Genomic DNA, 23,557 nt, shown 5'->3' with positions numbered 1-23,557 from the left:
CTCCCCACTGAGCATGGAGCCTGATGCAGGATTTGATCTCACGACCCTGAGATCATGACCTGAGCAGAAATCAAGAGTTGGGTGCTTAATTGTGCCACCTAGGTGCCCCTCTCAGTATCTATTTTTAAAAACCTGCTGGGATTTTGATTAGGGAATGATAGATTAGGTGCTGCAATAGAAAAGATCAGTGAATGTGAAAACACACAGTAGAAAACTCAAAAATGAAGCAGAGATGGGGGGGGCAAAGTCTCAGTGACCTGTGGGATATCAAACAGTCTAACTGTGTAATTGAAGTGACAGGAAGGAGAGACAGAATAAAAATATGTAGAGAAAAAAAATGACTGAAATTTACTCAAATTTGATGAAAACTATGAAAACAAATCTGATGAAAACTAGTCCACACATCCCAGAAATTCAATGAATTACAAATACAAGAAACATAAAACCGTTTCTCAGAAATGTTTTGTAGTTTTTAGTGTACAGACTTGCTCATATTTTGCTAAATTTATCCTTAAGTATTTCATGTTTTTAAATTTTTTATTTAAAGTTTTTCATTACTAATTATCTGTTGCTAGTAAATAGGAATACAACTGATTGTGACCTAATATCCTATACCTTGTGGAACTCACTATGAGACTGATTGAAATGAAGAGCTAAAACTGCAAAACTTCTAGGAGAAAATACTCATGACCTTGGGTGAGGCAAAGATTTTAGAGAGGACACAGAAGTAGGAAGAATGAAAGAAAAAATCTGATAAACGGGACATCACTGAAATTTCAAAATGTTGTCCTTCAAAAGACAGTTTAAGAAAACGAAAAGACAAACCACAGACTGGGAGAATGTATTTGTCAAATGTGCAGCTGACAATGGACCTGTTTTCAGAATACATAAGGAACTCTTACAACTTAATAAAAAAAGAAAGCAAAAAACTAGATTTAAGGAGTAGACAAAATATTTGAACAGACGCTTTACAAATGCACAAACAGCAAATAGGAACATGAAAATATGCTCAGCATCATCAGTTGTTAGGGAAATGCAAATTAAGAGCACACTGAGATACTGCTACATACCCACTAGAATGGCTAAAACGTAAGACACAGCCAATATCAAATGTTGGCAAGGCTGCAGAGCAACTGGAACTTTCGTCCATTGCTGATGGAAACACAGAAATTGAAAAACCAGTTTGGCATCTCCTTATAAAGTTAAACTTAACACTGTGGACATAGACAAACATATCACAACAAATACCAAAAGTGTGGTTGAGAGAATGTAAAAATATAAGAGAGCTCCCCACCGTGCCGGAGCCCCTTCCTTTGTCCCTCTGCTTACCAGGCCTTAGGTCCCCCTGCTGTGGAGTTCCCTTGGGCCCGTAGGAAGTCAGCTCCATGGTGACGTCCCTGCCGAAGGCCACTGCTCCCTGTACGGAGGTTCCCGAATGGATGGGCTGGCACGGCAAACTCTGTTTAGTTTCAAAGTGGAAATTGGTTTGTTATTTAAATCATGCAATCAATACATGTTAGTTTGTAAAGATTCCCATGTTACAGGGCTTGAAAGAATAAAGTGAAAAAGTACCCTGAACAAAGTGGAATAGCCTCTCTAAACATTTTTCGATGTCCTTCCAGACTTTTACTTACACACACAGACACACAGACACACATACACACACACTTACATAAATGAAACATACCGCTTTTTAACCTGCCTTTTCCACTTAGTACATCAGATGGCCTAGCTTTCCATGCTAACACATATACAGTTACATAATCATTTTTAGGGACTTACTATTCCATGATAAGCGTAATTTATTTAGCTACACCCCTGTTGTTGGATATTTCGAGTATTCCCATTTTCTCATTATTGTTAACAACAACCACCATATATAAAATAGCACCTTTCCTGTCTCTATCCCTCTACCCTGATTTATTTTCCTTCATAGCATTTATTTTCACTTGACACATTATGCATGTATTTTGTTTGTTTATTGTCTATCTCTCCCTCCAGAAGTTAAGTAGAGACTGCATCAATTTTGTTTACTGATAGATCTCCAGCATCTAGAACCGTCCTTGGAAAACCGTAGGTGCTATGCTTAATAAATTGCTAAATGAATGAATGAACAAGGAGATTAACGCACTTCCTGTGCAACTATCCAATTAACTTCTTAGGACAAAGCCCTAAAAATGGAAATGCTGGGCCAGTGGGTCCACATATTTAAGATGCTGATGCATGTGGCCAGACTGCCTGCCAGAAAGATTGTGCCAACTTATTCTTTGGCAGTGGTGCCTAAGGTCCCAAAGAAACATAGCCTTTCATGTATCTACCCACTGATTCCTGGGGTGCAGGACTCAGCTGGTTTGGAGAGCCAGCTTCCTCCATCCCCTGAGTGAGAGCAGAGAACGCCCTGCTTGTTTCTACCTCCGTTTCATTTCCCAAAGCTTTAAAGCTTAGAAGAGGGATGCTTGCCTCTGGTCTGGCCTGGCAGGATTCTGCCTGGTTTTCTCCCCTGGACTTTAAATTCCACAAGAGCGTGGCAGGGCGGAGCCAGGCCCGGGACTTCTTTTCCTTTGACCCTGGGCAGGCTTTCCCATTGTTAACATGTCTCCCAGCTGAATGGTACAGTCTACTAGCTTTGTGTCCAGGCACTTTCAGCCTCCTTTGTCTATTCTTACTGTGATCTCGCTGTATTCCTCCCAAACCTCCCAGAGCCTGTATTCATTCCAGACACTGGCAACTTGTCAGCTTTGTGGGTTTCATCAGGGCTCAGAAGATAACAATACCACCACCGAAGCTGCTGACGGGTATGATGAAGGGTCCACGGGGACCCTGCTGACCCGTCAGCTCAGTAGTTTACCTGCATTCATTCCATCGTCGGTCCTTAAAAGAATCGGTGAGAAAGGGAGGCCAAGGATGGGAACCACCTCCAGGTGGTTGATGAATAAGCTAAAGCTCGGTGAGGCTAAAGGATGTGCAAGGCCGTACAGTTAGAACGTGCTGGAGCAGAGACATGGAGGTGGGCTTTTCTGATCTCAATTTCCTCTCTCTTTCCATTGTCCCTCAGCTTCTAAAGGAGGACATGGGACTGGGGAGGACCTGGCGTGGTCAGGCTCTTGGATCACACAGTTCACAGCTGCCTCACTCCCTGTGCAGCAGTCTAGCCAGCGTATACAGCCATTGTTCAACGATGGACGCTCACCAGCCGCCAGCACAGGGTCCCTGTTGGGTCTGTCCCCACAGTGGACCCTTCCTCCCCCGAAGCCACCTACCTGGGCCTTCCTCTGGCTCTTCCTCATCCTCAACCTTCTTGACAGCTGTTTGCAGCCACCGTCCATGGGGCATGATGTCTTGAAGGACTCATACAGCTTGTCTGTCCACTGGCCTTTGGACCGGACGTGCAGCCAGATGGTGTCTGAGCAAGAGACAGGGCAGGGGCACGGGGGTTCAGCATGGGTTCCTCCAGCGGGGAGCAGGCCTGTCTCACCTGAGGGACTGGAGCTGGGCATTAACTGTTCAAGTCCCAGACTAAATGTCCTTCCTCAGGCCCAAACCAGAGTCACAGCCCTGGGACTGGGAAATCTGATTTCTCCGGTGTGAGATCCATGAAGTCAACTTAAGCCTACAATGTAAGGGTTCAGTCTCCTCTGCCAAGACAGGGGTCAGAGTGACCCTGAGCACCCTAGGAGCCCTGGGGGTGCAGGCCCTGCCTCCTCCATGAGGACAGGGTCCCACCAATGCAAGGACCACTCCCTCCCACATTCAACCAGGTGCTTGTCCATGGCTCTGCACACTGTAGGTGTTCAGTCTGTGGTGGGACCAATGGCTTTCATTGTGCCCAGTGCCTGGGACCTAACAGGTGCTTATTCAGCTTCTCTGCGGAGTGGATGACTGGTAGAAGGCGGTGTGGGGTGGCTTCTCTGCTGAAGGGTCCCAGAGAGAATCCACAACATTAGAGCAAGGAGACTCGGGGCCCAGGAGACAGGCAGATTCCAAGCTGAGACCCTGAAGAAACCCCTTGGAGAAGGGGTCCAATCGGTGACACCTCCCTACAGTGCACACAGTCATTATAATCATACTAATATCAGTATACTGGAACACAATGCAGCCACAGAGGGAAGTTTTTGTTTTAAAAGAACAGACATGCAAAAGCCTTCAGGAAATACTGTGCATGGAGAAAAAATGGGCTGCAAAACAGCATGAACAGTGCGATTCCGTGTATGCAAAATTCTCTCTATACCTATAGAACCACGAAGAAATATTAATACAGGGCACCTGGGTGGTTCGGTCGGTTCAGCGTCTGCCTTCGGCCCAGGTCGTTATCTCAGGGTCCTGGGATCGAGCCCCGCATCGGGCTCCCTGCTCAGCAGGGAGTCTGCTTCTCCCTTTCCCTCTGCCTGCCACTCCCCCTGCTTGTGTGCACGTGTACGCTCTCTCTCTCTCTCTCTGACAAATAAATAAATAAAATCTTAAAAAATATATTAAGACAGATCACCAAAAGACTGACAATGGCTTTCTTTGGATGGAATTATTTGAGGGATTTTAATTTTCTTCTGTACATATCTCTATACTGTCTGAATTTTCTGAGAGCATATGTCTTCTTGAGAAGCAGAACAGGGAAGAAACATAGGAAGAAAATACCATTGCCCCTCCTGCCACCACCCCCACCTTTGCCCCGCCGTACATCCGAGCCACCACTCAGGTGACTCCAGGGCAGGCGGTGAGCAGCCTCACGTGGGGAGCCCTTGCCTTGGGCCTGCACCTTGAACTCTGGGAGCTGGGGTTCCCTGGGAGGCAACCCAAGTGGAACTAAAGCTTTTAGTAGGGATGAATCAGAGAAAACAAAAAGCAGGACCTTTTGCCCCTCATGAAGTCGAGCAAGGGTCTTGCTGTCATAGGTCATGCAAGGAATTCCTGCCAGAAGTACCACTTAAGGTGGAAAGTGGCCTAGGAAGAGGGCAGAGGTCCAGGAGCTGGCTCCAACAACAGCCCAGGACCAGAAGGCAGGCACACATGGGGCTGGGGGCCAGAGGTCCGCTGAGCAGTTCTGTGGGTGCTGGGGAGCCAGAGAGAAATGGGAGTGGTCCAGGGATGGGCAAGAAGGATTTGAGGGATTCTGCTGCCTCAAGGCTCCACAGGGCTCCTGCCCACAGGGATGGGGGAAGATGCCCGGGCCTCATGTGATCCTCACGGCAGCTGGCCCAGCCCTGACCTCCCCAGTCAGGAAGTGTTCAGGCATCTGCTTCCTGGTTTCGGAGGGAGCTTTTGGAGGGCGACTTTGGGTCTCTGGTCTTGTTTACTCCCGTGTTCCCAGTTCCCAGCCTGTGCCCGACACCTGGCAGGACCCTGTAAGTACGTGCCAAGCGCGTGGAGGGGTGGCCATACCTTTCTGCTCCGGAGCGCTGCTGATAGTGAAGGGCTGCCACTCGTAGAGCGCGATGCTGGGGACGTTCAGGTACAAGGAGTCGCCTGCTCTGTAGTGGAAGAGAGGGGGCCTCTCGATGAGGAGGTGGGTGACCTGGGGAGAGAAGAAGGTCAGGGTCATCCGTGCGGGCTCAAAGCTGCTGGGGGGCCCCCTGGGCCAGAGGGCAGAGGCCGGGCCATCCTCCTCCACCACCACCCTGGTGGGCCCCGGACGTGAGACCCTCCCGTGCCTGTGAGTGGGGCTCCCCCTGCACCCCTCTGCCATGTGGGGGGGTGGGCGGTGATCAGAGAAAGGGAGAGCTGAGATGTGTCTGAAGTGAGGCTCATGGCTTGATCCCACGTCTTAGGATGTAAACACTGCTTTTCGTGGCCCCTTCTCTGCTAAAGCCCCCTGACTGCTCTAGCCCCTGTGTGGAACTTCTGTAGCATTTGGCTGGGATTCCAACCACTCATGGGCATCTCCCCTGGGAGAACGACGTCCCCCTGGACCACAGCTTCAGTTCACTGAGCACTCACTGGGTCCCAGAGCTGTGTGAAGCACGGAAAGTATAATCTCTGTTCTCACAGCCATATTCTCTGAGACGGATGCCATTCATTCTCTACTTTACAGATGAGAAGCTAAGGCTCAGGATGGCTAAGGAGCTTGCTCAAGGCCACCAGCGAGGTAACCATGGGATGCGAATCTCATCATGGCCGTCTGAGGCCAGAGCCTCAATATAAAGCGCATCACTCTCCATGTCCTCACACTCAACTGCCCAGAGGTGAGCCCACCTGGAACTGCCTTCCCTTTCCCCACAGATGGCCCAGTCACCCAGACACCTGGGAGATGTCCTAGGCTCCCTCCTCTCTCCCACCCCCAAATGCAGCAGGTTACCTCTTGAGTCTGTCTGGGATATGCTGCCCCACCCCCACCCCACAGCCCCTGTTGAAGGTCAAGGCCATCAGGAGCTCTCATCTGCACATGTGCAACAGCCTCGTAAATAGTCCTCACCAAGCCATCTTCCAGAGTGACTGTAGAAATCTAGCTGGAACACAGACCCGCCTAATACCACTGTCCCCTTCCCCCACCCACTGAGGGGTTCCCCGTTGCCTGCAGGGCAAGGAGCCTCCGGGCCCACCAGGCCCCGCCCACCCCTTCTCCCTGGCATCTTGGCTCCAGCTGTGCCAAATTACCCACAATCCCCAGGTACAGTATACCCTCCCAAACTCGGTGCCTTTGCTGGTGCTGTTCCTGTTCCAGCAGTACCCTTCCTTGTCTTGTTTGTCCAACAAACTCCTGCTCGTCTCTCAGAACCCTGATGTGGCACCTCCTTCCTCCTTCGGGAGCCTTCTCTGACCTCTCAAGGATAGTTTTGTACCTCCTGACATTCTACTCTCACCCGCACCACCCTGCCCTCTAATGCAGGGGCCAAGCAGGACAGTGCCTGAGCCATCTTTGTGTCTCTGCTACCTATCACAGGGCTTGGCAACTTGCAGGCTCTTAATATATGCTTCGTGAGCTGGTCTGTAGTGGTGTCCTGCCTACCTGTCATTCCCCTGCCTCCAGTGTCACTCCTGAAGGCCAGACCGGATCCTGGACTTTGCTCGTCTCCTCCACCGTGCAGGGGCTGTAGCTACGCTAGTCCCTATTTCCTTGTGGGTCTAACAGGGTATCCGGCTGCTGCGCCCTCCACCTTCAACTCCCCTTCGCACCTTGGAGGGGAGGAGATTGACTTCCACAATGCACAGGGCTGCCATGCGGGACACTGCTAGCCCGATGATCTTCTCCAGGAAGAACAAGATGCCAGGGACCAGCAGCCACTTCCAGAAGATGGGCCCGTGCAGAATGAGCAGAATCCACATGGGGAGGTAGGTCAAATGGGTCCAGTAGAACACCTGTGAGGGTGGAGAGGGAGGGGCTGGTAAGCTTCCAGAGCTCAAGACCTGGGGGTGGAACAGGGCCAGAGCTCAGGGCCATCCTCAAAGCCAGGGCAGCGCCCAGAGCCTTGGTCATACACACCCTCTCCTGGGGACTGGGCTGGGTAGGAGGCTGGGGATGGGAAGCTTTGGGGCTTCTTTATTCTGGGGGCTTGGCCCAGGGATCACATAAGCGTTCCTGGTCCTGGCAGCAAACATCTGAAACGTCTGCCTAGGGATATTCTGGCCAGAGTGGAGTGCCCCCAAAGGGCTTATGAGCATCAGTGTCCCCATCACACTGACCCTTTCTCAGGGGGAAGAACAGAAAGACAGTAATTTCCTGGGCGTGGAGAAGAAAGAGCATGAATACCGGCTCTGCCCCTAGCCACAGGAGCGTGGGCTGGGAAATTACTTGTCTGAGCATCAGACTCCTCATTGGTCAAATGAGGATGCGGAGTCCCACGTCAAAGGACTGCTGCTGGGGCTCTGTATACGTCCATCTGATGTGACCAGATCAGCCCCGGGGGCTCCAAGCCAAATCTGGGACCTCCTGCATCTTGAGGACATTACACAGAGGGGAGTGAAAATGGAACTAACATGTTGGGATCGTCTGTGTGCTAGGTGAATACGTAGCGGCTTCACATATGTTATCTCATTTAATTCCTAAAATAACTTCGTAGGTAGAGAACCACAGGTCCACTTTTTTTTTTTTAAAGATTTTATTTATTTATTTGAGAGAGAGAGCACATGAGAGGGGGGAGGGTCAGAGGGAGAAGCAGACTCCCTGCCGAGCAGGGAGCCCGATGCGGGACTCGATCCTGGGACTCCAGGATCATGACCTGAGCCGAAGGCAGTCGCTTAACCAACTGAGCCACCCAGGCGCCAACCACAGGTCCACTTTATAATCTAATCCAATTTGGGCAGGGGGCAGGCCAGCAAAAAGGCAGAATCTTCCAGAGCAAAACATTTTCCACTTGGCAGACATATACTACGACCCAATGGCAGACCCCAAATCACACGCACATGATATGCAGATCAGCCTGGGCACCTCCTGGGCTCTGCAGGAAATGAGAGGGAAGCCCAGCCTGGGAGAGCAAAGGGGCAAGGGGCCGCCCCTCCGGACACAGGAGATGGAGCAGACAAGCACCGGTCGGGGAGGCCGAGCCATGGACCCAGCTGATGCCAGGCCTGGTGGTGAGCAGCAGTTCCCAGAACCGGAAGGCACTGGCCTCGGACTGAGCCTGGAGCGCTGGAGACGAGCATAAGGCAAGCTCTTCCCTCTCCACTGTTCCTTCGGGGGCCCCACCCCTCCCCGTCAGACACCCACGCGGGTAGAGACTTCCATCCAGACCGCTGGCTGATACAGGACACCCCTTCCCCACCCATTGGGCCTGCAGGACACACAGGGGCTGTGCCCCACGTCCTGGGCTGGGGAAAGGCCCACCCAGGTCCTCTCCCCCAGCCCCAGGCCACTCACCGAAGCTCACAACGTGGGCCACAGTGTGCACAAGGGAGAGCACAACCACCACGTAGCCCATGAGCTGGTGGAACTGGATGTTCTGGTCCAGCAGCAGGACCTGGGCCAGCCAGGTGGCCCGCGGCCACGTCAGGCAGCGCCCGAGCATCAGCACCTGGCTGGACAGAGCAGCGGAGAGCCCCCACCTGGCTCTCTCTTTCTCGGCCCCGTTCTTTCCCCAGCAGCTGTCTCCCCGCCTCCCTCTGAGCGGGCTGTGCCTCCCCAACGGGCCCCTTCACCATCTCCCCTGTCCCCAAGCCTTCGCTGCCCCCCTAGGTCCACAGCCGAGGTGTCCAAAGCAGGGTCTCCGGAATTGGGGCAGGAAGAGAAAATGTTACAGAATGACTGCTGGTATTACTTTTACCTAAACACATGAGAAGCACAGAAGCTTTTGCTAACATTTAATATCCATGTTGACACGGTGCCCTCATTTAGTCTGTATGTCAGACGGGCACGTGTTATGTCTAGTTCTCAAGGTGTCCTGGAGGAAGACCGGGTTTTCCAAAGGGGCTTTGGACGAGGGCTCCCTCCTTGCTCATTTGCTTTCAATATATGTGTGCCAAAGATACATAGACTTGCAGATGACGTTGTCTGGTTTTAACCAAGTTAAACTACCTCTCACAGAAAAGACAAGATTTCCTGCGGAGAAAGTGCTGATTGAAAGCAGTGTTAATAAAGCAAGTGACCAAGCAAATGAATTATGGGTCTCTGACTCTTGGTATGTAGCCAGTTCTGAGGATAAAAATAAAACCCACATAAGAAGCTGACATTATCAAGAAGAGTATCTGAACTAAAGATGTACATCCCTGACCGTTCACGATGACTCTTGCCTTATACGGTACTATAATGGTAACAGGGCATGCATATCATTATAAGTAAATGAGCACATATTGGGTCATTGGAAGGGTTTTTCATTTTCTGTTTCTGTTTTATTTTAATTATAGCAATGCACAATCAAACATGCTTGGAGACCTCACTCCCTGGCCCGGAGTATCAGTTCTGACTCATCAGCCTGGCATTCAAGGGCTCCTACTGTGTTCTCTGTCTGCTTGGAGTCCTGCACGGGAGCCACCTCACCTGCCCTGGGGCCACCACAGGTTGTTGTGAACATCAAATAGAAAGGGCTTAGCACCGTGACTGTACATAGTAAGTGCACAAAATTGCCGGCTGTGTTTTATAGGCTGTGTGACTATGGACAAGTCACTGCCCCTCTCTGGGCCTCAATGTCCACCGAGTATTGACTGATGCAGCTGACGGCTGAGGTACCCTTCTGCCCTGGCACTCCGGGAGTCCACGTGTGGGTCCCTTGGGCTATGAGGAACCTGCATCAGCATGATCCCCCCTCCCGGCCTGCTTCCCAGCATTGTGCCCGTGGACTCCTACCGCGACGAAGCTACAGTCAACGTTGAGGCATTGGCGCAGCCCTTGGCCACCATGACACTGGGGCCCAGGGCCCGGTGCACGCTGGCCGCCAGCGCGAAGAGCAGCACGTGGAGGCCCGCATCGGCGGCCAGACAGAGCAGGTGGCTGCGGTGGTTGGAGAAGGCGGAGGTCAGAGGGCGGGCACGGCGCCAGCGTGGCTGGGCGGTGGGGGGGGGGGGGGGCTTCAGCCAGTGCGTAGCGCTGCGAGAGAGGGGCTCTGCTCAGAGGCACGGGCCAGGCGGGCTGCGGGGGGGGCAATCCGCGTGGGGTGTGGCGGGCAGCACCCGAGTGGGAACCTAGAGACCTCACGCCCACCGTAACCCACCAACTCTCTGGAGCCTCGCGGCAAGCGGCTGGCTTCCCTTTCTAGAAGGAAACAGAGAGGTCAAGCGACTTGCTCAGAGTCACACAGCTAGGCAAGGCCAAGATGGAACTCCCATCTGTCTGATGCCATAATCACGGCTGTTTCTATTACTTCCCTTACCTACCAATTGAAGGGGGGAAAAAGGCAATCGAAAAGGATGGAAAAACCTGAGATATGTTGTGGTAAATAACCCACAAGTAAGCTAATACACAAAAAGAATGAACTACAAAAGCGGCCCTTTTCAGAGCTTGGAGTCAGACAAACTTGGGTGTGTCGTTACACCCCGTCTATTTTATTTTCCTCCATAGCTCTGTTCAATTTAGCACTTCTCTAGTTTATGCATTTGTTTATTGGCATAAATTACTTATAAATTAACAGTGCCTGCTCGACCAAGTTGAATAAATGTCTGCCTCTGCTAATTATTTGTGTGATCCCAGGTAAGTTACTTCCGGTGAGGTAACTAATTTCCTTTTGGGCGTTGCTATAAAATGCACGGGTATATTTGTAAAAATGCCCAGCCCACTGTAGGTGCTTAGTACTGTGAAGTTGATTCTGAAAAAACACTGTAAAGCGGAGACATGACCATAGCTCCCCGCAGAACGGACCTTTGTCCCCAATGAGAAAGCGGGCGGGGCTGGGGGATCCCCGGAGCTTACCGGCCACTCTGCACACCTGGAATCTAACCTCTACACGGGCAGTGCCCACGCCAGAGACAGGGCCGCATCTGATGGTCAGGTTCTCCATGACCGAGGGGAAGCGCTGCAGCTCGTTCCGGATCCAAGGTGATGGCGCGGTTGCAGTCCTGTCGGCGGACTCCCAAGAGCTCCAGTAGCTGGTCCAGCTTCTCGTCCGGCCGCGAGATGGCGCTCTCGCGCACGCACGACTGCAGCACGGTGCGCAGCTCATCCACGTCGATGGAGCCGCTGCCTGTCCCAAGTGGGGATGAAGCCGAGGGAGGGCCTGCCCGGGACCCCACTCTCTACCTACAGATTCCCCCGTGCCCAACGATTGCATGAAGTGGTGAACTTTCGCTATTCGCCCCCCTCCAGTTTTCTGCCAACCAAGTCCCTTTCGGGGTATAGACCAGGCAATCAAAGTACATAATATCATCCCCAGCTCAGAAACCTTCCATGGCTCCCTACTGCCCAGCTCAGTGGAGATAAACTCCTCCCCAAGCATAGAGAATCTTAGCTTTAGTACATGCCTTTCTCCAGAATCTGCAGCCTCCTCTCTAAGTACTGAGCTTCCAAGACCATCTGCACAGAAGATACACTTGCTTGGAGCACCTGGGTGGCTATATCAGTTAAGCATCTGACTCTTGATTTTGGCTTAGGTCATGATCTTAGGATTGTGGGATCGAGCCCCTTGTTGGGCCCGCGCTGAGCTTGGAGCCTGCTTGAGATTTTCTCCCTCCTTCTCCCTCCCTCTCCCTCTGCCCCTCTCCCCACTGGAGCTCTCTCTCTCTCCAAAAAAAAGGGGGGGGGGAGGCGGGAGAGAAGATACACTTGCTTAATCTGTAAGGAGCTACATGCCCAGAGCCTCAATTATCCAGAGGCAAATTGTACAGGGGTTGGTGGTGAGGGAAAGTTCCCTGTTGTTCTCTAACTTGTAGCAGATCTTGCTTTTCCATGTTGTCCTGAGAGGTCAGAGCTGAGCCCCCAAGTCCAGTCATGTGGTCTTATGTGAACATGAGTGACTAAAGGTGTGATGTGTCAAGGAAGCCAAATCTACCCAAGATGAGATTTGGGCCATTTTTTTCTGTATATTTTTCCACTCTGCATGAGCAGCAGGGCCCATGATTAATGAGCTCTTGGCCTGATTTGGAGGGAGACACACATGAGGTAGCTTCATGTTTCTGCCCCTTACTAACTGTGATGATGGGCTGTAAGTCCTTTGGAGCGGCGAACCTTCCTTTGCTCATCTACAAAATGGGAATAATTCCTCCCTTTCAGAACTGGTTCAAGGATAACAATTATAAAGCACTTACTGCAGTATCTGGAAGAAGGTAGCTGCATATAAATGGAAAGTCTTATTGGTATTTTGATCATCATAAAGGCCCAAGCCAAAGTCTGTAATCACATGACAGTGCAGAGTCTAATGTACCACTCTCTAGTCACGCCTCCTGTCCTTCAGCTTTCCCAGTCAAGAGCCACCATGCAACAGGTTTCTAACTGCATCTAGTGTCCCTCCCCTGCTGCCTTCACACCCTCTCATCCAACCAGCTTTATTCACTCCTTGGCTAGTTTCAAATCCAGGGTCCCCCTTCACTATTATTCTCATACACACATTCCTCTTCCTTGTCCTGCTGTCCTTCTATTCCAGTGACCTAAATGTATCCCATCCCTGAGTGAATCTAGCCACCTGTTCTTTCCATTCCTGCACCAGGGCAGCTGATAGAACATTCTTGAAGAAAAGCTGTCAAGACAGCAGGAAGCTTTGATCCCCAGCCACAGCAAGGCCTTCAACTTGCCCGGCAACTTTCTCCTGCTTCTCTTGTGAGGTCACTCTCCTACTACTGCCTGCAAGGACCACTTCTCACCTCCATGTGCATCCACTCCCCGCCTGGCTCTCAGAGAAAACAGAAGCCACTGGAAGGGAATGCCCTCTGGTTCCTGCCATAAAACTACAAATCTCCTTCCACCTGCCCTGTCCTGCCTTCCTCCCCACCACTGCCTGCAAGGAGAAGGTGAGTGTGCTCTTTTTCCTGTCACAAACCAGCCTCTCAGGAGTGAGCAAAGCTTGGTGGTCAGGAAGCAGTCAGTAAGGACTGTCCCATGGAGACTGGGGGGGGGGGGGGGTCTGAGAAAGATGTTCAGGAAGCAGGTGTGGCCAACTACCTGTGTACTAGGGGAAGGGGGCCAATTTGGGAAGTGGGTTCCAGGAATGAGGTCTGGCTAGATTGAGTCAGGTGGGACTGGGAGCTAAAGAAACCCCATAGGACAGAGGGCCCTGCCCGGGAAAAGGCCTGCAGCTAGGTTGAGCTTTTCAGGATGCAAATCCAGCCCAGTGACCTCTCTGCTCAACACTCTTCAGTGGCTCCCCATGGTTAATTGTACTGAGACCAAACCTTGGCCACCAAGGCCTGTCCAGTCTGGCCTCACCCATCATCCCAGTCTCACTGGACGCCTCTTTCCAACTGGAGTCCTCCTTCCTCTGATGACTCCAGGGCCTCAGAGATGCTTGATGCCCCACAGTTGCCAAAGATTTAAAAGCAGGACATTCATAGCAGTGTCATTTTTAATGCAAAAGAAAAAAGAAAGAAAGGAAAAGAAAAGAACAGAACAGAAAAGAAAAGAAAAGAAAGTGGTGGGAATGGGGAGACAATGAAATTCTCCATTTTGGTAATGGGGTTTGAATAACCAGTAATAAATAACAGCTAACACTTATAAAGGTGTGCTGGGCACTGTTCTGAGTCTACATAAGCTAACTAATTTAATCCCATCAGCCTCATGAGTGTAGACTGTTATTATAACCATTATTCACATATGAGAGGTAGAGAAACTGAGGCACAAAGAAGTTAAGTGACTTGCCCGAGGCTCCGTGATTATTAATAAGTGGTGGAGCTGAACTTTGGCAGCCTGACCTCCCAGTCAGAGATCTGAACTCCTAGGCTGTGCTGCACGGGACACAGGGTCACATATGTACAAAGGGTGGAATTGGACACGGTCACAGAAAGTGATGCTGTAAACACACTGAGTTACCACTTCATACACACTAAGGTGGCTACTATTTTTTTTTTTTTTAAGATTTTACGTATTTATTTGAAAGAGAGGGAGAAAGCAAGAGAAAGAGCATGACCAGAGGGGGAGGGTCAGAGCGAGAAGCAGACTCCCTGCTGAGCAGGGAGCCCAATGTGGGGCTTGATCTCAGGACCCTGGGATTATGACCTGAGCCGAAAGCAGACGTTTAACCGACTGAGTAGGGGGCTACTATTAAAAAAGAGAAACAGAAATAACAAGTCTTGGCAAGGATGTGGAGAAACTGGAACCCTGTGCGTTGCTGGTGGGAAGGGAAAATGGTATAACCTTGTGGAAGAATAGGGCATTCCTCGAATGATTAAAAATAGAACTACCATATGATCCGGCAATTCCACATCTGGGTATTTACCCCGAAGAATGGAAAGCAGGGTTCCAAAGACCCACACTTGTGTTCACAGCAGCATTATCCGCAGTAGTCAGAAGGTGGAAACAACCCAAATGTCCACTGACAGATGGATGAATAAACAAAATGTGGTATCATACAATGAAATATTGTCCAGCCTTAAAAAAGAATTAAATCCTGTCGCATGGTACGACATGGTGAACCTTAAAGACATTATGCTAAGTGAAATAAGCCAGATACAAAAGTTCAAGTATTACATGATTCCACTCATATGAGATACCTAGAGTAGTCAAATTCTTAGAGACAGAAAGGAGAGAGTGGTTGCCAGGAGCTGGGGAGGGCAGAATAGGAGCTGGTGTTGAGAAGAGGAGCTAGTGTTGAGTGGGTATAGCGTTTCAGTTTGGAAAGATGAAAAAGTTCTGTGGGTGGATGGTGGTGATGGTTGCCCAACAATGTGAATGCACTTAATGCTGTTACACTGACGCTTAAAAAAACGGTTAAAGTGGTAAATTTAATGTTATGTATATTTTGCTGCAGTAAAAATGAGGTTAGAAAGCAATATAGTCTTACACGAACAAGTGTTTATATTGTTTAGCAAGAAAAGGCAGTATGTATGGTGTAATCCCATTTAAAAAAAATGTGTGGGGCTGTGTACAGAGAAAGAGAGACAGAGAGATCAATTAGAAGGCAGTATAGAAAACTGTTATGGGGGGCGCCTGGGTGGCTCAGTTGGTTAAGCGACTGCCTTCGGCTCAGGTCATGATCCTGGAGTCCCTGGATCGAGTCCCGCATCGGGCTCCCTGCTCGGCAGGGAGCCTGCTTCTCCCTCTGACCCTCCCCCCTCTCATGTGCTCTCTCTCTCATTCTCTCTCTCTCAAATAAATAAATAAAATCTTTAAAAAAAAAAAAGAAAACTGTTATGGGTGATTTTGGCTTTCTTCTTTAAACCATTCTCTATTGTCTAAAATGTTCTCAGTAGACATATGTTATAATAAGGAAAAAAATAAAGCAATTTCTTTTTTCAAACTTTCAAAAGAAGTTCAGGCTTCTGGAGATCGAATCAAGGGCATTTGTCTCCTGGGCCAGAGCGGCCCCTTCTCCCACGTCTCCACAGAGGGAGGCAGTGGTCAGACAGAGAGACTGTGGGGGCACACGGGGGGGCGGAGCCATCCGCCTGGTCTGGAGAAAACTCGCACTGAGGTGGGCGGATCCCTTTGCCCCTCCCACTGAGGCCGCCCCGCCCCCCGCCCGCCCGTCCCTCCCGAGCCCTTGCCGCCGACGTCGTACACCTGGAAGAGGAACTGGAGTTTGTCCATGGGGTTGCCGTGGATGAGCAGGGTCAGCGCCTCCAGCAGCTCCTGGAGGGTGATGGTGCCACCTCCATCGGGGTCAAACAGGGTGAAGAATGTCTCGGCAAAGAAGGACTGTGGCCAGAGAAGGGCGGGAGATGGGCACAGTGTGGCCGCGGCGCCCGGGCTTTGAAGGCTTGCAGGGTGTGCGCGCATGCGCTGTGGGGTGGGGGGCCTCACGCAGGCTCCCAGTGCTTGCGCACCGGGTGTGATGGGCCCGTTTGGCCACACCAGGGGGCGCTGTGCCCGGCCCCTCCTGCTGGCCTAGAGCAAGTTTGGACTCCCGTGGAAGAACGGTTCAGATCCCAGCAGTGAGGCTGGGCTTGTGTCTGGGCCTCAGGCCCCCTGCTGGCCCCTCACACTTGGTCATTTGTACAGGCTCTCTGTCCCCTACATGCCCGTCACCCCCATCAGCCTTGCAGTCCAGACCCCTCAACATGCAAAATGCAGGCTCCTCCCAGGTCCTGTCTCATTCCCCTTGGGGTGAACACACGGGACAAGTGAACCAGGAAGGTCTTAGAGGGTAGATGGCACTTGAGCACCTGGATCGTCCCTGTACTTATTGTTTAGGGTCCCTGCGCTTACACTTCCGGCTGATTCTTAAGCTCCTATTCACTCACTCTATTCACTCGTTCACTCATTCATTCATTCATTCATCCATTCATCCATTCATTCAGCAATCATGTCCTGCACAGCCCCGCCCGACTTGCCAGGCCTGGTGTTAGGCCCCCAGCACAGAAATTAAGACAGGCGGGGTCAGTGCCCCAGATATGCCGGCCCCGGAGGCTCCTCTCGAGGCAGGGAGAGGGGCTCGCAGGGCTTCATGTCTGACCTAAAGAAACCATGAGGAGTTCACAAGCAGGAAGTGGGGGCCGAAGTCTGCTGTAGACACTCAGCCCTGCCTCGGCTCCTCTTTCTTCCCTGGATCCCTGGCTAATGCCTTTATCACTCTCTACCATCCTGAGTGGTCTCTATCTAAGGTATTTTACAGCGTCCTGTTAAGAGTGTAATGTATTGGGAGGCCTGGGTGGGTTAAGCGTCTGCCTTCAGCTCAGGTCATGATCCCAGAGTCCTGGGATCGAGCCCCGAGTCAGGCTCCCTGCTCAGCGGGAAGTGTGCTTCTCCCTCCCCCTCCATCCCCCCTGCTCGTGCTCTCTCTCTCAAATAAATAAATAAATAAAATATTTTTTTAAAAAAAGAGTGTAATGTATTGTTAGGCAGAATGTCTTTTTTTCCTTCCCCATGTTTACTATGGAAGGAGGCATGGCATTTAGAGTTCTTAGCAGTTTCCCTGCTACCACCAAGTGAGGGGCCCTCTGATCCAAATAGGGACATGCAAATGCTCATTGGCTCGCCCCTATCAAGGACACAGGCCACCACCAGATGCCAGCCCATAAAACGTGTGGGGAGAAGTTAACATTTGCAGGCTCACTACCCCCATATCTTTGCGGATGTCTCCCCTGTTTGTGGGGCATGCAGGCTCCTCCAGGAATGGGCAGAGAACTTATGAAATGAGAGCGGGTTTGGGAATGGGGTGGGAGTTTCATGGATACAGATCACTGAGAAGCTTATTTCTTGGAAGGAGACTTACAGACATCATAGCGTCAACTCTGCCCATGAGGCTGGTGGAAAATATGAGGCCAAAAATATTTCTTAAGATCTGGCAAGCTCCTGATACCCAACTTTACATGTTGTTTTGAAGACCCCAGGAGGCACGGCTACCAGAGAGATGGGAGGGCATCAGGAACAGAGACTGAAACGCTCGGATCCTGCTCAGAGGTGGGGCCGGAAGCCCTGAGGACCCCCTGGGGAGCGATCTTTCCCTCCTTGTGAGGTACTGTGTCCCTGAGAGCCAGATAGCTCCTCCGTTATGAACGCAGGGCCCACTTCCGGAGTGGACACTTGCCTCGTTCACATTCAGGGCTGCTTTGAATTCTTGCAGGTTGATCTCCCGGTCTTTTCCCGCAACGGTCTCAAACTGGTGTGTCACCCACTGAATCCACTTGGCATCTTCCTCAGTACTCATGGCGCTGGAAGAAAAGGAGACTGGTTATGGGTTTGGGGTGGCCAAGGGCTCCTGGTGGTTCCAGGACGTGTGCCTTTTTCTAACCGGGGCCTCGGGCCTTCCATGGGTTGGATCAGCTTTGCCCATGGGAGAGGAGCCTCCCCAAGACTGCTTCTTCTTTACGTCCCTAACTCCCTGTCTCTTTCTTCCATCTGGCATCAGTCAGCCTGGACTCATGTCTCTTTAGGTTCTGGAATGATAGGGTCCCAGTGAGATGGAGCCCAAATTGTGGCCCTGAAGTCAGAGTGGCACACTCTGGGAATGCTATTAACATGATGACAATATTCCCCACCTCACATTTAAACAGCTCTTCACTGTTTTCCAAATACTTCCCACCCACTACTTCGTTTGGTCTCTGTCACAACCTGGTGGGTCATGACGTTTTATAGGGAGGAAATAGATTCAGAGAAGATGAATATTTTAGCGAAATTCATTCAGCCAGTGAGAGAGAGTGTTCAAATCCAAGGCCAGTGTGTTTTCCATCATGCCCCAGAGCCTCCACCCTCTACTTGAACACTTCTAGAACAAGCCACACCGGGACTCAGACCTCGGGTCTTGACTCTCTGGGTCCAGGGCATATTCTATGATGTTCCAAGAGTATCAGCAAACTGACACCCTCCCAGACGAGCTAACTACACAATGACCTGAACAGAGGTTAGTGATAAATGAGTGCCACTTTCTGTGGCATCAGAACCCAGCAAACCAAAAATGAAGCTGTGAGTGAGGATTTATAGGATCTATTACCATAAACTTTTCTCTGAGAGAACGACTTTGCCTGTATCCCATGAGTTCAATAGAACGTTAAATGATTTAGCTACAATTGATCCTCATTATTTGTAGATTCCATATTCACGAATTCACCTGTTTGTTGAAACTTGTTAGTAACCCCCAATCCAATACTTGCAGCATTTTCCCAGACATTGTGGACATGAGCAAAGCAGTGATCAATTTGAGTTGCCTGATGTACAGGTTCCCAGCTGAGGTTGAATAAGGGGACCCTCTGCCTTCTTGTTTCAGCTTTCATACTGAGAACGAGTGTCCTTTGCATGATCTACTGAGTGCTGCAAGTTTTGAATTTTTGTGCTTTTTGTTGGTTGTTTTGCTCTTTATTTCTTTCATTCTTAAAAAAAATTTTTTTTTTGAGTGTGGTTGACACACAATGTTATGTTAGTTTCAGGTGTATCTCTAGTTATGCTGTGCTCATTGCAAGTGTAGCTACCATCTGTTACCAGGCAACACTGTTACCATATCATTGATTATAGTCCCCACGCTGTACCAGTGATTTTGCTGTTTAAAATGGCCCCAAGAGTGGTGTTGAAATGCTGACTAGTGTTCCTAAGCACAAAAAGGCTGGGATACGCCTTACAGGAAAAATATGTGTATTAGGTAAGCTTTGTTCAGACATGAGTCCTAGTGCTGTTGACCATGAGTTCTATGTTAACAAATCAACAATTTATATTTTTAAAGGAGTCTTTAAAAGAATCACACATAAAACAAGATTATATATTGACTGTTTGATAAAAAACACTTTGTGACTAGATGTTGGCAGGAACCTAACCCTGTATTTTCCTGAGGAGCAAAGGCTCAGAATTCCCTAATTCGTTGTTTGCGATGAATTTAGAGGACATAATTGCCATGAATAATGAGGATCAACTGTGTTTATACATAAAAATTAAGAATAAACAAGCTAACTTCCACTTAAGAAACCAGGAAAAAATAATAAAATACACACGTCTATCTAAAGATAGACCATTAAATATAAAATCCGAAATTCAGGAACTAGAAAACTAAAAAAGGTCAAAATAATACATTTATTTTTGATTATGGCGATGGTTTCGCAGATGTATCCATATGTTAAAAACTCATCAAATTGTTCATTTTAAGTATGCAGTTTATTGTTTATCAATTATGCTTCAATACAGTGAAAAAAGAAGTTGGGTCTTTGAAAAGTGTATGTAGAAAAGCACGATTAAAGAAAACAAATGGAAAAAATAAAACATTAATATTGAGAAAGGCAATAAAAATGGAGGGGCTACAGACATATGAGTGTCTGGTGCAAATGTTTGGCGAATTCAGGGAAATGAGTTGATTTCAAGAAGACGTAACAATCTTAACGGACCAAAAATCATTTCAGAAATGAGAAAGGCAGTGAAATGTCAGCCCCAGCTTGTTTTTGTAGCTGAGTCCTATCCAATCTTCAAAGACTAGGCCCAGTATCAAACTATCTCCGATGGTAAAAAAAAATAATGGTAAGACTCCCAATTTAATTTGACCAAGCTAGCATTACCCAATCCCGATGTAGATAGTATACAAAAAAAGGAAAATTCTAGACAAATGTAACTGGTAGAGAGGCAACACTCGAACTAGAATATAACCAAGTTAAATCCTGGAATTTACTTCAAAAAATAATAATCCACCTTTATCAGGAAGGACTCCTTCCAGATATACGAGGATAGTTCACTATGAAGAAATCTGTCAACCACCACCCACTGTCCAATGGTGCAGTGCTTGGAAGACTAGCAGCCCCCAAGCTGTGATACCTGCCTGTAAGAGACAGGGAGAGCTTGCTAAAATGCCCACTCTGGCTCACCAACTTTGGGGTGGGACCCAGGAATCTGCACATTTAATGAGCACCCTGGATGTTGGCGACCCATGCCGGCTGGTCCAGGCTCTCACCTAGAAGTTAAACAGCCCCACTTACTTTACCTCTCGGGACCCACAGGAAGGCATTCCACAAAGAAGAGAGAACTCTGGGAAATAGGCTGTGTGCAAATGCTAACCCAGGGAAGGTGGGGATAGGGTATCTGGTGTACACTTCCCTCTTCTGGGAAATGTTAGTGTTTCGGGCCTGCAGAAGAAGAAGAAATTCTGGGAAGCTGGCGGAGAAGAGGCTGGAACAGCCGGCAGGAAGAAGGGAGGGTGGGATGGGCGGGAAAAAGAAGGTAGCTCCGAAGGAGAGAGAACTCCTCGACGAGGAGCTAGGAATCTTCAGATTTCAGAGCTCTGGGGGAACAATGTGCTCAGCAGAGGCCAGAATTTTCCTCAGGAGACCAGGAGTTTAGGTCCAGGCTTGCTTTGCCCTAACTGATCACTGGCCCCACTGCACTCTGGTTTGCTCAACTGCAACACGTAACAAACATCCCTCTAACAGGGGCTGCTATGAGGATCACATGAGATGCTATTTGGGAAAGTGCAACTGACAAGCTCTGTACAAATGCTAGATATTGTCATTACTCTGCCTAGGCCAATTCCTGATTTTACAGATGTGAAAACGGGCCCAGAGATGTCAGGTGACTTGCCCAAGGTTGCACAGCTTGCTAGTAACCAGGCAAGAGCAGAGCTCAGGTCTCCTGACTTCTGTCCCAGGCAGACAGTCATCCTTTGTAGCTCCCCCACCAAAGGCAAAGAACCCTTGCCTTTCCCTTGTTGCTGGCATGGAAAGCTAGAGAAATGAGCCACTCACCCTCTGCAGCTTTCAGGGTCTGGCTGGGCTGGGTCTTCTGGCCTGCTCATCCTTTCTCCTGTCTTCTAGACCACAGATCCCAGAGAGGCTGTGGTCTGTACAGCAGCGTGTGTTGTGAAGCCCACAGTTCACCTCACCCCAGCTCCTCCTTTTCCTGACTCTCCTAAAGAGCTGCTCACACCCACAGCCCCTCAGTCATCCACGTACTGGCTAGTGGCCGACTTGGTCCAGAGAAATGCCAACAAGGAGCCTGCTGCAAGGGTGGGGCAAGGATTTCACTGGAAAGATGTTGGCTGTCTTTCGTCCAGCTGGATACCTTCCCCTTCCATTTCCCCTCCTTCAAGGAGACCAGCAGGTAGGAAATCTAGAAATAGAATGTGAAAAAAAAAATCACCATCAAGTCGGAGCAGGCTCTGCTCAGCCCTTAATGAGCCAAGTGAAACTTCATCAATCCCAATAACATTGATTACCAACAGAAATGTTGAAGCACTTACTCTGAGCCATGCACTGTGTTAAGGACTTTACACAGAGTGTTCAATTAAATACAAAACACAGCCCTGTTTGGTGGGTATTATTATCATCACTGTACCAAAGGTGAAAAAGGGGCTCTGAAAGGTGACTAAAATGTCCAGATGGCTTGGCAGGCATTCAGCCATGTTGGGCTGACTTTGGAGACTGTGCATTTAACGACACGGGGAGCAAAGCTCAGTCCCAACGAATTGAGTAAAATATATTGGACCGGTCCTGTGAAGAGTTTCCCAGTTCAAGGGACCTGGGGAGGGAGGGAGGTCAGTGAGCCCTACTGGCCAAAAATCTAAGGGAAATTATACAGATGCTTAGATAAGGTCGCATTGCAACTAAAATTCAAAGTGCTTTTTACTTTTTGTCCTGCCTGGCAAGACATCAGCCGAGGCTGATAACCCTGGACGTCTGTTGCAGATTCGGACCCCCGACGGGTGATTTTAGATGTCTCTTGCTAATTTCCAAAATGAGGGAAATAGTAACTGTTTTGTTTTGTCTCAAAGCAGGCAAGCTGGTAGAAGAAATTTCTTCGATTATGTGGCCCCTGGTGGGGTACTTTCAAGGGCTCCTTGGATTGTAGTTCTGTCTGGACTCCAGAGTCATCAGGGGCTCACCTGATGCCCTTTTGCAGTCACCCATACTCCTCTGCCCACAGGCTCAGCCAGTTCTCACTGAGCGAGTCCCAAGGCAATGTAAGATCTGCAGAACCAGGGTGATCTGGTGATCTCTGAAAATTCTCCATTCTGATTTGGCAAGAGACATAATTCACTGGGTCCAGATGATTTAAGACAGCGTCAGAGGTGATAAAGAACATCTGTTTCTCTTTCAAGGGTGACTATCCCAGAGTTTGTGCTGTGATGATAGCATTTGAGAAATTCAGCCCCATGATCTTGGTTTAGGTTTGACGTGTTTTCCTTAAAATCAGGACTGGAAAGAACTTCAAGGTCATAGAGTTCAACCCACCTTTTTTTTAGCTTAAGTCCCTCCTCCACCCTACCCCAACCAGACCTGGTGGTCGGCAACCTTGACTTGCACACCCCCAGTCATGGGGTGTTCACTCGCTTGGGAAGCAGCAATCTGGGGGCTACGTTGACTATTCGGAGAGTGTTCCTCATGCTAGAGGGAAGAGAGAAATAGAAACTTCTATTAAGTGACTCCAGAAACTACATGTAGGAAATGGAAAATTCTTTGGAAGAAATAAGCAAAGAAAAGATGAATTATGCTTTCAAGTTGTGACCAGTTAAGGAAGAGAAGGAAGAAGGAGAAGAGGTGAGGCAGAGCTGCCTGTGTCCTATTGTCATTGTGGTTATCTTTGCATGGTTCTCTGTCTACCCCACTGGACTGTGAGCTCCGAAAGGCAAGGTCTCTGGCTCATTAATTTTGAATCCCAGAAAACTAGCACGGTGCTCAGTACATAGGGAACACTCCATACACATTTGTGGAATGA

General features: G+C 49.5%; 1 protein-coding gene across 1 annotated transcript in view; it reads right to left on the bottom strand.

Moving 5' to 3' along the window:
- Positions 1 to 557: 557 nt before the first annotated feature.
- NOX5 (NADPH oxidase 5) overlaps positions 558 to 23,557 on the bottom strand; it is an 86,543-nt gene continuing 63,543 nt past the window's right edge. The window contains 14 exon segments of the mRNA XM_081831331.1: positions 558 to 1,459; positions 3,261 to 3,403; positions 5,374 to 5,506; positions 7,105 to 7,327; positions 8,328 to 8,348; positions 8,434 to 8,939; positions 10,208 to 10,242; positions 10,245 to 10,363; positions 11,114 to 11,132; positions 11,267 to 11,385; positions 11,387 to 11,599; positions 15,984 to 16,135; positions 17,961 to 18,090; positions 21,589 to 21,952. Coding sequence (XP_081687457.1) covers positions 1,019 to 1,459; positions 3,261 to 3,403; positions 5,374 to 5,506; positions 7,105 to 7,327; positions 8,328 to 8,348; positions 8,434 to 8,939; positions 10,208 to 10,242; positions 10,245 to 10,363; positions 11,114 to 11,132; positions 11,267 to 11,385; positions 11,387 to 11,599; positions 15,984 to 16,135; positions 17,961 to 18,090; positions 21,589 to 21,638 — 2,304 coding nt within the window. The 5' untranslated portion in view covers positions 21,639 to 21,952 and the 3' untranslated portion in view covers positions 558 to 1,018.

This window comes from Leptonychotes weddellii, chromosome 9, assembly GCF_054177405.1.
Source record: "Leptonychotes weddellii isolate Sample4059 chromosome 9, ASM5417740v2, whole genome shotgun sequence".
Classification (NCBI taxonomy): Eukaryota; Metazoa; Chordata; class Mammalia; order Carnivora; family Phocidae; genus Leptonychotes; species Leptonychotes weddellii.
The sequence above is the reverse complement of the archived record's forward strand: the minus strand, read 5'-3'. Positions and strand labels throughout refer to the sequence as shown.